This window comes from Macrotis lagotis, chromosome 5, assembly GCF_037893015.1.
Source record: "Macrotis lagotis isolate mMagLag1 chromosome 5, bilby.v1.9.chrom.fasta, whole genome shotgun sequence".
NCBI classification, from domain to species: domain Eukaryota; kingdom Metazoa; phylum Chordata; class Mammalia; order Peramelemorphia; family Peramelidae; genus Macrotis; species Macrotis lagotis.
In genome coordinates, this window is record NC_133662.1 from 242,414,934 (window position 1) to 242,430,884 (window position 15,951).

Below are 15,951 nucleotides of genomic sequence, written 5' to 3' on the forward strand. Positions count from 1 at the left end.
TTTTACCTTCATTGGAGAAAATCAACACTTTTTTCTCCTCTCTTGTTAGGAATCTTGGGGAACTGATTGATCGATTTGTGGCTGATTTCAAGGCCCAGGGGCCTCCCAAACCAAACACGGATGAAGGTGGCGCTGTGCTGCCCAGCTGTGCCGACCTCTTTGTCTATTATAAGAAGTGCATGGTGCAGTGCTCACAGCTCAGCACTGGTGAGCCAATGATTGCTCTGACCACCATATTCCAGAAGTACCTCCGGGAATATGCTTGGAAAATACTCTCTGGCAACTTACCCAAGTGAGTCGTATTCTCTTTTCTACCCCTCAAGTGGTGACATGAAATCTAAATGAGGAGGAATTATCCTAAATACTGTGTTTCAAACGTTCCATGCTTAAGATTGGTAAGGAAATTCCTTGAGATATTACTAGACTAAACTCCCCTCATTGTGAGAAGTACTAGCCAGTAAATAGTGAGTGTGATGGAAGCCAAGGCCCTGATTGAGTTTTTAAGGATCTTTACAACATCTTTATTGCAAGCCCTTTGTGTCTGTCAACAACTGTATGTCTATAGCAATAGGTCAAATCCAAGAGACTTTCTGTATTATGTTGTCATCGATTATTGCTTACAATTGAGAAATCATTGATTAAGGCGTGAAAATAATTGGAGCTACTTAGAGATTTTCCTTGTAATAGGCTTTGACCTATAACCAAAAAGTCTACTTCTTGGCTTACTCAACAGAATCAGTCCCCAAGGCTAAACCCACTGACTGGTTTGAACTTTTGCTCTTATTGGTAAAGTGTGTTTCATGTAAATGTTTTCTATATTATTTGGAAAGAAAAATAAAATATGTGCCAATACTCAGGGCCAAGTTCTATAAGCATCTCATTTTAGAAATCTTGTTTGTTTTGTGCCTAGTATACCCGCTTTATTTTCTTGAATGACTTGAGCTTTCTGTAGCCAGACAGAATAGGTGGAAAATATTCTAATTCTGTTAGATTTCCCCTTTAGAATATGGCTATGTCATCAGGATTTCAGGATATTACCTTGACTGTCATTCTGGTTTGTCATCACCATAAAAAACGAGGTCAGGGGCCATGTCTGACCCATCATGTATCTCCAGTGGGCCTGGCAAGTCCTTCTCATTTAGCAGTCACTCAGTGAATATTTATTGTCGACCTGAGCTGCTAGACATGTGAAAACTGCCTGTGTGTCATTGAATATATTGCTTTGCACTTGTTAGATAAGTAGAATCTAAGCACTTGGAACAAGCCCCACTGCCAGTGTGTCTAGTGTATGATGTAGGGCTCCATTAAATGCATGGCAAATTGAATCATATTAGGCACCCAATTAGTATTGTTTGGCATTTGAATTTCCAACTGCATTTTGTGTCTAAAGACCTCTAGATCAAAGTGCAGAATTTCAGTTCCAGTGTCAAATTTTTGGAAAACATTAAATCAGGCAGCAACTTCTGTGTCTCTGATGTGCCAAAAGGAGTTCTTCCTATCAGGAAATGCCAGACTAACTAGGCAACCCTACAGGCTCTTTGATGATCAAGTATATAGTGAACATCCCACTGTTGACTAGGTAAGACTTGATGTCTGGACTTCCTATAACTGTTGCTCAGAAGTTTTAAACAGATGAGGGTCAAGGTAAGGTCAGTAGGAAAGAGGCTCATTATATTTGGACTTGGATCAAGTCCAATCTATTACTTGCTTTGTCTTGTGAGTTACCCTTTTTCCTGCTCAGGAAGAACATTAAGAGTTTGGTACTGACCACCTCCTCTTCCTCTTCCTCTTCCTCTTCCTTTTCCACTTTGTCTTCCTCAGGACCACTAGCACCAGTGGAGGGCTGACCATCAGTAGCCTCCTCAAGGAGAAGGAGGGCTCAGAAGTAGCTAAGTTCACTCTGGAGGAGCTCTGCCTCATCTGCAGCATCCTAAGCACAGCTGAGTATTGTTTGGCTACCACCCAGCAGGTGAGCAAGTCAGTGTCCCTCTTCTCTCCCTGACTTTGTCGCCTCATTCTCAGCATAGGCAGATTGAGCCATTGGAAAGGTGATGGATGCTAGCTCCATACAATTTAGAGATGCATTGAATTGATTTGCTTTCTTTTATCAAAGAAACTTTTTTTAATATTTTTTTTTGCAAGGCAAATGGGGTTAAGTGGTTTGCTCAAGGCTACACAGCTAGATAATTATTAAGTGTCTGAGGCTGGATTTGAACTCAGGTCCTCCTGACTCCAGGGCTGGTACTCTATCCACTGCACCACCTAGCCGCCCCCCATCAAAGAAACTTTTAAAAAATGTATTAATTCATTTTATTTTGAACTCAAAAGTCACTTCTCAAAAGCCACCTAGGCACACTTATCAAAGTTTGTTCTCTCAAAAAAAATTCAAGCAAAAGGAAACTTCATTGTAACCCTGTTGTATGACCTTGGTCAAGTCACTCAGCACGCTGGGGTTTGGACAAGGCAGCCTATGAGGAGCCTTCCAGCTCTACATCTGTGAGCCTTTGGTTCTTTCACCAAATAACCTGAAGGTCATTGAAAGTATGTGACATGGGCAGCTAGGTGACGCAATAGATAGAGTGCCGGCCCTGGAGTCAGGAGGACCTGAGTTCAAATCCAGCCTCAGACACTTAATAATTACCTAGCTGGGTGGCCTTGGACAAGCCAATTAACCCCATTGCCTTGCAAAAACTTAAAGAAATAAAATAAAAATAGATGGTATGTGACTCTCTCCTTCTATATCTTCTCAGTTGTTTGTGGATGGGATGCATATATATACCTTTGACTTTGGATGGTTTTGAACTTGATGGTTATTTTGACCATTATACATGACACATGTTTAGATTCATAGCCTTGACTATGGAAAAGTACATGAGAAATGCTGGAATACCAGAGGTTATGAACTTGAGGCCTGTGAACTTGTTCTTATTAATTTTCAATTAATATTAACCTCTTGATCTAATTAGATCTAATTGAATCTTCCCATTTTTCAGAGGAGGATAGTGAAGTGCCAAGAGATTAGATCACACTGGGAAGGAGTAGATGACATGGGATTCAAGACCAGGTTCCATAGTCACAAATCTTCTTTCCCATCCATCTCACTGCTTCTCTTCTCCAGCTCCCACTGGTGAACATGAGTAGCGGAGACTGGTCCTGGAAGGGAATGCCCGAGCAGGAGAGCCCAGCAGGCAGCTCAGGACACCAGTGTTGAGGACACACCCTCCTCCTGAAAGTGGATCACTAGCATCCCCTCGAACAAGGAGGACAGTGATGGGCCTAGTTACACAGCATCATTGTGGAAAGGGGCTGTGCCGATGCTTGGCCATTAGCCACCATGAGTCACTGCCAGTGATTCCATTCTCAGGAGTGGTACCCGCCGAGGGAGGTCCCTGGAGGTTAGCATCTGGCTCCTGAAATGGCCATCGCATCCTTGTTCTGCCTAAACAAGCAGCTTGTGTTGGGGATGATGACGTCCAGGAAGTGCGTTGCAGGAAAGGCTGATGACTATGTGTTGGAGCCACCAAAAGTGGCAGCATCTCAGTGACCTGAGGAGGCCGCAGAAGGACCCCCTCTTTGTACCTTTCTATGCCCCACATGAAGCTCACCAGAGGCATCTGGGGTCCTGAGAGGACGACTTGTAAAGTCTCAGCCTTTTCCTCCTGTTCAGGATGATTCTTTATATTTGTCTGGGTCAAAGGAAGACAGATATAAATTATTAGTGAGTTGGCCTAACTTGTGGTTCTTGTGTGCCAAAGGAAGAGCATGTGAGGCCAAATAGAAGACTGAATCACTCTTCATGTTGACCCAGTGAAAAGCAGAGATGGAGTCCTGGTAGGGGAGGAGGCAGTTAGTAAATTTGAGGGAAGGGGATGGGAGAACTTGGTTGCCTGGAGTTGCCTAATAAATATCTACAATGACATGGCTTTAGAGTAGAGAGCAGCAATCTACAGCATAGCCTGGGACTGCCTGGGAGACACAGAACCACAACTTTCAGGTTCACAGTAGTGATGGAATAGGTGTGTTGATGGAGAAGTCCCTGTTAGACCAATTAAACTTGAAAGCAGTGGATAAGTGGGGTGTGTCAATGGCCACCTGCTATATTCCCCACCCCCCACCCCCCTTGAAATCCCTGTGAGTCAGTGGGGAAGGAGGGAACTTTGTGGGGTTTTCTAGCCATGCCCTCTCCTTCCTGAAAATAGTCTTGGGTGGCAGGAGGGGACCAGAAAGCAGCCGCCCCTTAGACCTCTGCATACAGAGTCAGAGAGAGGGTCAAGAAGGGGAATCAGAAGAGAAGAGAGGCAGGCATGCCTGGGGAGCTAGATGGATTTAGATTAGTCCCTTCAAATGATCCCTTGGAGCCCCATTGTTGTATAGCATTTTCATCTACTCCAGAAAAAGAAATGGTTCTGAGAGAAGAAACTTGACTCCACTCTCCTCACCAGCCTTTTCTTTTCTTTTTTTTTTTTTTTTGCAAGGCAAATGGGGTTAAGTGGCTCGCCCAAGGCCACACAGCTAGGTCATTATTAAGTGTCTGAGGCCGGATTTGAACTCAGGTACTCCTGACTCCAGGGCCGGTGCTCTATCCACTGTGCCACCTAGCCGCCCCATCACCAGCCTTTTCTGTCGGATCCCCTCTTCCCTTCAAGAAGCACATCATGGAGAGTAGGAAGACTTAAATTGTCCCTGATGTCTCAATTGTTTCAAGGAGGCACCACCTAAGGGAAGGCCTAAGACAAGAGCCTAGACTGAGGCTCCCATGGAGTTGATCTCATGGCTACAGAGAGAACACAGTGGCAAGAATAGGGGTTCCTCAACTCCCAGGCATCTCTGGAGATTCTTGGAGTTCCTGGTCCAGAGAAGTTTTCTTCTAAGTTGTTGGGAGAAAGTAAAAAAGGGGAACCTGTGTTGCCTGCTTACTCAGCAAAAACTCTCTTTTTAAATATTATTTATTTAAGGCAGTAGGTTTAAGTGACTTGCCCAAAGTCACATAAGCTAAGTAATTAGGTGTCTGAGGCCAGATCTGAAGTCAGGCCCTCCTGACTCCAGGGCCAGTGCTCTATCTGCTGCACCATCTTGCTGCCCCTTCTGCAGAAACTCTCAGAGCTGGTTGGCAAACTTAGTGAGGATAAGAAGGGAATTTTTTTTTTTTGCAAGGCAATGGGTTTAAGTGGCTTGCTCAAGGCCACACAGCTAGGTAATTAAGTGTCTGAGGCTGGATTTGAACCCAGGTACTCCTGACTCCAGGGCTGGTGGTCTATCCACTGCGCCACCTAGCTGCCCCAAGAAGGGAATTTTTAAAGGAGGAGACCATTAAAATGGATTATATGTATGGCACAGAGGATAGAATGATGGACTTAGAGTCAGGAGGACCTGATTACAAATCCTGCCCAGGATCCTAGGCAAGGTACTTAATTTCTCTTTGCCTTAGATATTAATTCCATATAGAGGGCAGTTAGGTGGTGCAGTGGATAACACTGGCCTTAAGAGTTAGGAGGGCAGGAGTTTGAATCTAACCTCAGACATCTGACTCTTACTAGCTGTATGACTGTAGGCAAGTCACATAACCTTGCTTGCCTCACATCCAGTGCCATCTCTAGTCATCCTAATTCATATCTGACCACTGGACTCAAATAATTCTGGAGGAGAAAGTGAGTCTGGGGACTGAGGGGACCCCCCCCGCCTTACTCAAATCCAATTCACATACATGACATCACCTCCCTGATGTTGTGGACTTCAAAAATCAAGGACAAACATTAATTCCCTGTAGATCAGTAGGAGTCCCCATACTTGGAGTCCTTTAAGCTACCAACATCATAGATGTTTTACCTATTTACCTAGAGGAAATGCTCTGCAGAATCCTCTGTGGGGCCATCTTTAAGTATGTCATAATTTCTTTTGCTTCCTAACAGCTTGAAGAAAAACTCAAAGAAAAAGTTGATGCGAGCCTTATTGAAAGGATCAACCTGACAGGGGAGATGGACACATTCAGCACGTAGGTGCCACCCACCGCCCTCAGTGGTCTGTCCTTCCCCTTTTGTTAGTGCAGGATTCCTCTTTTGGGGGAAGATAGTGGTTGTGATAGATGCTGCAGTGTAGCAGCCCATGAGTGATGGGGTTCTTCAGGATGGGCACCAGTCTGCCCCCTGCATCGCCCTGAATGGGTCACAGATCCTTCTCAGCCACCCTTAATCAAGCCACAGATGGTTTCCCAGGTGAATTGTAGCCAGTGCACAAAGTAAAATAGATTGCTGGGTTATAAAAAGTATGAAGTTTGGTCTTAGTAGTGTCTCTGCATGTGCACATGTGTGTGCATGTTTGTGTGCTGTGTGCCTGAACTCCAACTTGGGAATCAGCCTTGCCTTTATAGAAACTGCTGGGACCCTTTGAGAACAAAAGCTCCCTCTGAGGCATTCCTGGTTTTTCTTTGCAAGATGAACCACATGTGATCAGTCAGCAGGAGAGGCTAGGGATCAGCTTTCACTTAAGAAATTAATTGAAGAGAGCTCAAAATTCCCTTTAGCCATGGGGGCATTTTTTAGTTTCCTGTTTCTCTGGCTTCTGTTTGTAGGACTAATACAAGTATTTGGGGGAAACGATAGAGCAGATTTTCATGGGAGGTCAAAAGGGATTTGGGAATGGGGACCAGGAAGAGTCCCCATGGAGATTCCATGTCTAGACCACATGGAGGGATGACAGGATGTATAAACAGGACTAGACCAGCCAGCAGGAAGGCCAGAAATATTGTTGTCTCCTTCTTGAAATACATCTTGAGCCCATCGGATTACTTTATGGTTGGAGCCTTTTCACAGGATGAAGGCTACAGGAATCCCAGTTGTTTAGAGAAAACGATTGTTAGTGTTCGAGGCTTATCCCTGATGTATATAATGTGTTTGCCTTACAGTGTCATTTCCAACAGCATTCAACTGCTGGTTCAGGATCTCGATGCTGCCTGTGACCCCGCTCTTACTGCCATGAGCAAGGTAAGTTTTCAAGAAATGGATCTCCACTAAGTTTTTATGACTCATTCCAGAAGGTTTCCATGACTCTTCTCTTGGAGCTTCTGGCTCTCCACCAAAGAGAGGTCAGCTTGAGTAGAAAGAAGATTCTTTTTGGTACCTGCCTTAGATGCCTGCCATGTAACAGCATTCCCTATTTCCCACTAACCAGGAGCCTACCCAGGACAGAGGGCTCAGGGCTCCGGAAAACTAGAAGCCAGTCCCACACCAGTGAGGCAGCAACAGAGGCCATTTCTGGAATAAATGAGCGATTGAGAGAATGAAATCAGTTTCTTGTCCTTTTAAAGAAACAGAGCAGATGTCTTGTGTGTGTGTGTGTGTGTGTGTGTGTGTGTGTGTGCATTTAGCAAACAGATGATATTTAATTGGTGTCTAACAGGACAGCGTTCTTTTCTGTAGCTTTCAGGTATGCTTGGTGCTTTCCTCACCTCTCTGTGATATAAATGGTCTTCTGAAACCTCTCTTAGCAGATGAGTAAATCTTCACTGGCTTCACTCTGTTTCATTCTTACCTACTGAGAGTTGAGAGCTTTTTCCTCTAAATTTTGCTTCTGGCTCCTGATGTGTTTTTTAGGAGACATCCAGAGGGTAGAACCAAACTGGCATCCATTAAGTCTTAGATTAATTTTGGTCAGTGATTCATTACTTATTATCTAAATCACTCTTCACTCTTGTGGTGCTTCCTTTATATTGTGTGTGTGTGTGTGTGTGTGTGTTTACATAGTAACCTAAATAATCCTATAGATTAATTGAGCTGGAATGTATGAGGTTATTATTTCTAGAGCATCACCAGAATGAAGCCATCCCCTGGAAGCTTTTAGGCTCCCAGGTTTCACTGTCTACCCTTGGGAACTCAAGGAAAATTTTTCTCCAGGGGCATCTTGGGCCAGCAACCAGCACTCTGTAGGAAAATGTAGTGGGGGAGTGACCATGCCACAAGGTTATATAAGCAGAAGGTTGTCTGAATTTGGGTTAACAGAGTTTTGTAAATATTCAATGAAAATATAGTTAAAATTGCAGTTCTCATTCATTTCATCCCTAGGTGGAGACCATGAAGGAACTGGGGAGAAAATAGGGAGGGGGACAAATCTTAATATTCTGAGTGTTATGAGGTCCTGCTTTCATAATAGTGATTGTTACAGCAACCATGTGGTCACTCTGAGAATTCCTACTAGACTTTGGTATTTCTTCACTTGAGCCCTATTTTCCATATTCTCCTCATTCATATGCAAACAGGTCCTCCTGCTTAAAGGAAAAGAATGGAAGCTGATCCATCCTTCCAAAAAAGTCAGAACCAGAGAGTATAGGGTTCATTGTGTAGATTCTGATTATCTCCTTGCTGCTGTTGAACATTAGCTGTATCCTGACTGTGATGCATTCCAGCTGCCATCTACCCCCAAACCTCTGCACACTCTAGGTTGGAATGCAGCTGGTGAAAGAATTTTTACATTTACCAAAGAATGGATCCTGCCTCCCTGCCTCCCTGCCTCCCTCCCTCCCTCCCTCCCTCCCTCCTGGCCTACTCTCCTCCAGTAAAATAACACTTGTAGGGTTTTAACACTCCAGGTGTTGCTTATATGAACTGTCAGTTCATTAGGTGGTTTTTCCTCACACTCCTTGTCTCCCCATCCCCCCCAACCCCCAAAAACTTCCTAGCCAGAAAATATTAACAAAGACTGGATCTTCAGACTGAGTTGTTTATACCTTAGACAAAGCACAGACTTGGGAAAATAGCAGCTGGTTGGCCATTATGTTCTGTTCTTCTGCCTTCTTTGGAGGAAAATGAAATCCATGTGATAAAAATGACCAGATAGAAACTAGCCAAGTGGTCATAAATTGACTCAACCAGTTCTTTCTGTTCCTTGTCCCTGGGTTCTGTATTTTCTATCCATCAGCCTGTCAAATGTGGCTTCTTCTTCTAGGACTTGGAAAACTTCCATTTTGTGAAATGGTTATTTATGGTGCCATGTTCCATTTAGCTTTGCCTCCCGTTGAATAGCTGGTGTCAAAATAACTGTTCTTTATAAAACACACTTGGAGTCTACAGAAGATGTATGCTACTTTGCTGGGAGCTGTGGGGCTCAGGTAGTTAAGGTGGGATGCATATACTTAGCATAAAGGCAGGGACTTTGTTGTCCAATGTTGGAGACCTGGTGGGCTAACCAATGAAATTAATAAAATTAATCCGAACACAGGCACATAACCCAGACAACTGAATAGCCGCGGTGCTTTGGGCTAAAAGGGGGTGGCAGCAAGGAAAACTTTATTATTGGGAGCCTGCACCTGATTGATCAAAGGCATCTGATTGGCTAGAGTGGAATCAACAAGCTCTAGGCAGAGAGCACAGCTTGGGTAGAGAAGCTGGCGTCCAGTTGGAGGGAGGGAGGGAGAGAGAGAGAGGGAGTCAGTGAGTCATCTAGACTTGGGAAAGATGGAGGAGGTTTATCTGAATAGAACCATTCAACCGCGTGAATTGTGAACGTAAGGCCTCTTGGTAAGATGAATCATAGCATGTTCTAGAACTGAGAAAGGACCTCAACTGGACCCTTGCTTTGCTACGTCAATCCTTTTATTCTTGCCAAACCGACTCTCTTGAACTCCTTGTGATACCTCTTACAGACCTCTTCTCAAGTTCCTCCTCTTCTGTCTAAACCTAACCCTAACCCTTACACAGAGGCCACACCTTATGAACTTTCTTTTTTCACTTCAAAATCCCTTAGCAGTGCATCCCCTTCTTTCAAGTTTCTGAAACTGAATTGACCCTTTTCCCCAAAATCAACCCTCTCTGTCTCCTTGGTCCCATCTCCTCCTGCATTTTGACCTCCATCATTTTCACCCTCATTTTCATCTTTTCTTTTCTACTGACCCCTTCCTGCTTGATCTCCCTCATCTTAAAAGAAAATATCCTTGGTTCTGCTGAGTTCTCAAGTTACTTGTCCAATGCCTCTTTTTGCTTTCCTAGCTAACCTTATGAAAAAATACATCTTGACTCATCGCTTCCATTCTACCTGAAAAGCCTCTCCTGAGCCCCCCAGTTATGAATGTCTTCGCCCTCCCACATTCCTTTGCCTTGTATTAGGCGAGGCACTCACACTGTTCTGGAAAGCCAGCATTGTGTCTTCCCAAGACCTGCTACAAAGGCCTCGTGTGGAGAAGGGGCTTGGTGAATGGCTATGACCTGAATGGTTTCCTTCCACTTCCATTAGACTGGGTAGGACTCCTGGAGGTCAGGAACTACCCTCTTTTTGTTTCTTCAGTGCCTGGCAAATAGTAGGTGCTTAATAAATGTTCATTGACTGACTTCTTTCATCCCCTTGACCTCACCCCTCAGCTCTCCAAAATTTCTAATGGTCACTTAGTTGAAATATCAAACGACCTTCCTCTTTGACCTGTCTGCAGTATTTGACACTGCTGACATTCTTCCCAGGGTTTGGGGACACTGATTTCCATCTTCTTCCCCTCCTTAGGCTAAACTTGATGAAGAACTGTATCTGATCCAGTCTGCTTCCTAAGCACGGCTGTCACTAGGTCCCCATGTCCAGCAGTCATACAACTGACCTACAATTCTGGATCACCAGAACAGAACATCTGTGGCTCTAAACTCCATTATTTCTGTCGAAGGCTGCCTCCATTTTCCCTCTCACACCAAAATAGCTGACAAATCTTGTTGATTCCTTCCTCAAGTCATTCCCCTTATGGCTATGAACTTCCTTCAAGCTCTGATGTCCTCTTCCCTAGTCAATTTAGGCAGTCTCATTGGACTCCCAACTTTAAGAATTCACTTGATCCTCTTCTCCATGGCTCCCAAAGTCATCTTCCTAAAGTTCACGTTCATTGCTCAAGAATCTTCAGTGACTACCTCTTGTCTCTTAAGATAAAGTATATATTGTACAAATTATTATTCATGTCTGAAGCTTGTCCTTGGTCTCCATAGACATCAAAGAATGACCAATGATCTTTGAGGATAATATATTAACGGCAAAGGCTGTGATGCCACCTTTGCCTCTTCCTGCCTGAGTATCCTTTTTTTTTGTTAATGGCCCCACGGTGAAAAGACATATCTTTCAAACAAATCTTGTCTTCACTTAATAAATGAAATTCTCATGACAAGTAAGCAAAGTTACTTTTCGAAAGTTACCTTTCTTTTGACCTGAGCATTGGGCTACACTAACATTCCCAAAGAGATTTCGAGATGACTGACAATCCTCATTTGCCTTGACTATTAGTGAGCAGATCTATTTCAGAAGACTCTCTGTGACCTTTCTCATTTGAGAAACATTTCAGTTCATTCTCCAGATTTTTATAATGATCATTTTTATGATCGAATGTTTGTTGTATTTGTTGATTTGACCACATTTCTTTTTCAAAATAACATTTTTATTAATATTTTTTGTTTTCATATTACTTACATTCCCTCATTTATCAAGGAACATCTATCCCCTGCTTCCCAATCCCCCCTTTATAATAGAGGATGAAAAAGGTAGGGAGTGGGGGACCAGGGAAATATCTATCAGAACCTTCCAGATCATAAAAAAAATCTGACATTATTTGTAGTATTTCACACCCATAAACTCTTGTAAAGAAGTGAGGGAGTCCTCTTGGAGTCCTCTTATATCTTCTTTGAATCAAGCTTGGTCATTTTAATTTCATAGCTTTAGATATCAGTTGTTTTCCTGGTTTGACTTATTTTGTTGTGCATCAATTTTTAAGCGTCTTGTAACCTCTTAGAATTCATTTTTTACAGCACAGTAATATTCCATTACATTAACATGCCACATTTTGTTCAGCCATTTTCTATTCAGCATATCACCAAGTGTTTATTAAGCATTCCCTACCTGCTAGACACTGAATAATAATACAAAGAAAGGCAGGGACATAGAGTCCGTGTTCTGGGTGAATTTACATTCATTCTGGTAGGGGAAGTGATCAATGCCGATATCAGTCCCTAATCAGAGTAGATACAAACAACATTGGAGGTTGTCTGCCACTACCAAAAAGACTGCTAGAAACATTTTTACTACATTAAAAACAGAAAAGCACTGAGCTCCTTGGAGTATCTGCCTCCCAGAACTCTGAAGGGTTCGGGCGGTTTCTTTGTGTACTTCCAGATTTCTTTCCAGAGTGGTTGGACTGATTCACATCTCCACCAGCAGTGCAGTGTGGAATATTTTTAAAGCTACTGTTGCCTTTGGGTCTTTGCCTTCTGACATTATGAAGAATGCTACTTCCTAGTCTCCTTTCCTTCTCTTTCCTCCTCTTCTTCCTGTCTCTCCTCTCTCTTTCCAGCCGGTTTTTTCTTTCCCTCTCTTTTTTTCCTTCTCTTTCTCTCTTCCCCCCTTCTCCCTCTTCTTTTCTCTTTCTTGCCTCCCTTTTCTCTCTTCTCTTTACCCTCTCCTCAACCTCCTTCCCTTTCTTCTCTTCTCCCCCTCTCCCTTGCTCCTCCTTCTTCACCCTTCTCCCTCCCTTCTTTTTTTTTCTTTTCTCTGTTCTTATTCTCTCCTTTCTCATCCTTTCTTCAGTCCTCCCCCATCTCCTCTTTCTTCTCCCTTCCTCCCATCTTTTTTCATTGATGCTGCTCCTGGCTACCCTCAAAGCATTTTTCTCCTCCTATTTTTCTTAATCAAGATCTCACCACTTTCCTTATCTGACATTTGTGTTCCCCTGCATCTTGGGTTCTGCTTTCTTCCCAGAAGATTTTTTTTTCTTGTTTACATATTGACTGTTAAATACCAGCTGGAATAATCCCAAGAAAAGCACAAAAGGAAAGACTTGAAAGTTGGAAAACTCCATTTATAATGTCAGGAGCAAAGTTTACCAGAAGTTAGGCTCATATTTCCACTGATGGCTTTTCTTGATGTTTGTTATTTCTTCCATCTGAGCTACTGTTTATTCTCCAACTCCCCCCTTAAAAACCCAAAATATATTTCTAACAGCCTCACCTTAAGGAACAAGACCACTTTGGATGAAGACCCAGTAGAGTGACTGGACTTCTTTTCCCAGTAGATTTGCTTATCAGGGGATGTTAACAGCCATAGCCCCAGATGGACCAGGGGTGGATAATGAGCAGCCCCTGGACACAGCCATTGGAGTCTGTGAGTGGCAGGAAAAGCCTCCTGGGAGTGCCAAAGATGTGCTCCCCAAACAGTAGAGGCATTGGTGATGCCTTTGTCCCCTGCATTGGAAAGTCTATATTCTCATTTTGTTTAAACCTTAGCCAACTGAAATCATGAATCAGGATTGTTGTTGTCATTGTCTTTAAACTTAGCTAGCAGTCACCACTGGCTACAGTGGAGCATAATGGCTAGAGAACTGGAGTTGGAGAGAGGAGACCCAGCTCCAATTGGCCCACCCTCCAACAGACTCACTCCATAGGTACCCTTGGTCCTCACACTGTTGGCCCTGCCTGGAAGACTGATCTGCATCCTGTCCATCCTTCAAGATCCAGCTTAATTGTGGTCCTTTGGAAGGGGGAGCAAAGAACTCCCCCCAAAGCCTCCATTCCAGGAAGGCACTTAAGCCAACTGTTTCTTCCTTTCCAGCTTCCTTTTGTGTGGTGACTTCCCCCTTAGATCATAAATTCCTTGAGGCCAAGGACTGTCTTTTTCCATATTTATGTTTCCAGTGTTTAGCATAGGGCCTGGCACATGAGTAGGCACTTCCTAAATGTCTCTCAGCCAACTGAAGCCTTCCCATGGCAATTCCAGCCCTCACTGACCTCTCCTTTTCCTGGCTTCTTTAAGCTAGATCCACAACCTAGATCGTGTATTTGCATTTGTTTTATTGATGTGACCCTTGCAGGCAGGATATCATGATGATAGAGGGCTGGATGTGGAGTCAGAAGGATCTAGACCCTGATTCTGCAACTTGGACTTCTCAGCAGCCCCTTCCCTCCCCGATCCACAGCTGATCCTCTAAAACTGAGCTGCTCAGCTGTATTCTGACTTCAGGCCATTCTGATGTGGAGCTTCCCTCCAAAATCCCACAGATTTTTGACAGATTTTTGACATGTTAGATACTGACCCAGGTGCCCAGCCAGGACTGACAGTGGCCAGCCATTACTCGAAGTAGTTAGACATTTCACTTCACATTTCACATCAGTGCACTACTATTTAGTAGACTGGAATAGGGATTAGACCTGGGAGAGGAACTTTCAGGTGATGAACCTCCCTTTGCCAGTACACATTAGCTCCTCTTCAACATACAATCTTATTGGCCAGGTGCACTTAGAGGTTAAGTGACTGGCCCAGGGTCATTCAGCCGTCAAGCATTAGAAACAGGACTTGAGCCCAGTTTCCCCTGTTTACATGACTGTCTTTCTGTCCACCACACCAGATTGCCTCAAATCATATGAATAGAAGGGGAAGTGAGGAGGAAGGAGTCTTATTCACCATTTCTCTGTGGCATTTGCTACTCTCCACCTCCAAATGGAAATACTGCAGTTTTTAATGAGGTGTTTATAAATGGGCGATTCTTCCATGTCAGAAGCTGCCAGTATATATACCATAGTGTTGTTGCTTTGTTGATAGCTGTTGCTAGTTATGAATTGATGGAATTCAAAGAAAATATCCTAGAGTCACCTAGGAAATATCCTTACCATCATTTGCCTTGTCCCTCCCTCCATCCCCCAGGCAATCTTAATTTTTTTTTAAATTTTGTTAAAGGTTGGGGGTGGGGGTGAGAAGCGAAGAGACATTGAGGACATAAGGTTTGGGCCTCTCCCTAATGAGATCATTTAGCATCACCTAAAGAATTTTCTCATAATATGGGTGTAGTCAATTCCCTAAAATCAGATTGAGGGAAAAGCCATGGTAATAAGATAAAAAAGTAATGAGGAAAACATTACACATATGTAAGAACTGAAGGTGAATTACAGCTTCTCCTCCAGGGCCTCATTAGGAGATGGAGCTGACCCTGGGTCCTGCCCAAGGGCAAGCTCTGGCATGCAAGACCTTCCAGGTCTGAAAGGTCTTGCCCAGGATGGACTTTGTATCCTTCCCCTAAAGACCAGCCCAATGAAGTATGGAGAGAACAATCATCAGGGATTGGGTACTGTGTAGTTCATTGTTTTTCAACCAGAGCAGATCTTTAAGAGCCTTGTCTTGAGGCATCAAAGGATTCAGATTGGCATGACATTAAGACATGACATTAAGAAAATGATGTTTCTTTAAAGTTTTGAAGTGTTAAAACATAAAGTGGGGACTATCCTGGATCAACACTCCCTTTGGGGCCCTCTGGACCCGACTGCAGAACATCTTGGCTGTTAAGTGGCTGTATGATCCAGACCATCAGACAAACAGAGGCATCTTCTCAGCATTCTTCCAGTACTTTCATTCTCATTATTCAAGGACCCACACTTAAGCAGGACATGAAGAGATAGTTGTGCTTTATCTCCTATATCCAACCACAAGCAAGTTCTGAGTGGAGCTTGGTCTGATGGTGGGCAGTGCCAATCTGTGGGCCCTGTTGCTTGCAAGGATAAGGCTGCTTAGTCCTTTGAGCCTCAGCATTCTGGAGAGCTAAGGTCAAGAGGATGTTCACTCTTAAGTCTGACATCAATTTGGTGAACCACCAGCCTGCCTGAGAAGAGGCAAACTCACCCAAGTAGGAAGAACAGAGCAGTTCAAGTTTCTGTGTGATTGCCCAGTCTGGGTAAGAAGGGGAGATCCAGGCTTCCAAACAGAAATGGAATGGTGGATACTGCCATCCTGGTCAGAGAAAGTCACCATGCAGGTTAAGGGAGGCATTGATTAACTTTGGACTTTTCTTTCCAGATTTCGTTTATTCAGCAGATGTTAAATCATTTCTCAAATTGCTCATCACAGTTTGTGCAGTGTACTCTGTGTTAACTCCAGAAAAGATAGAGAGATAAATAAGACAGTCTTGGCCCTCCAGGAGCTGGTGATCTATCAACACTAGATAAAAAAGACTCATCTCTT

The 15,951-nt window shown here is 43.6% G+C and overlaps 1 protein-coding gene across 2 annotated transcripts in view; it reads left to right on the plus strand.

The window, feature by feature from the left end:
* Positions 1 to 15,951, plus strand: part of VPS53 (VPS53 subunit of GARP complex) — a 125,104-nt gene that overhangs the window by 88,244 nt on the left and 20,909 nt on the right. For both annotated transcript variants that reach the window (XM_074189157.1, XM_074189158.1), the window contains 4 exons: positions 50 to 292; positions 1,822 to 1,969; positions 5,910 to 5,992; positions 6,902 to 6,980. In XM_074189157.1, the coding sequence (XP_074045258.1) occupies positions 50 to 292; positions 1,822 to 1,969; positions 5,910 to 5,992; positions 6,902 to 6,980 (553 nt within the window). The remainder of the gene's footprint in view (positions 1 to 49; positions 293 to 1,821; positions 1,970 to 5,909; positions 5,993 to 6,901; positions 6,981 to 15,951) is intronic.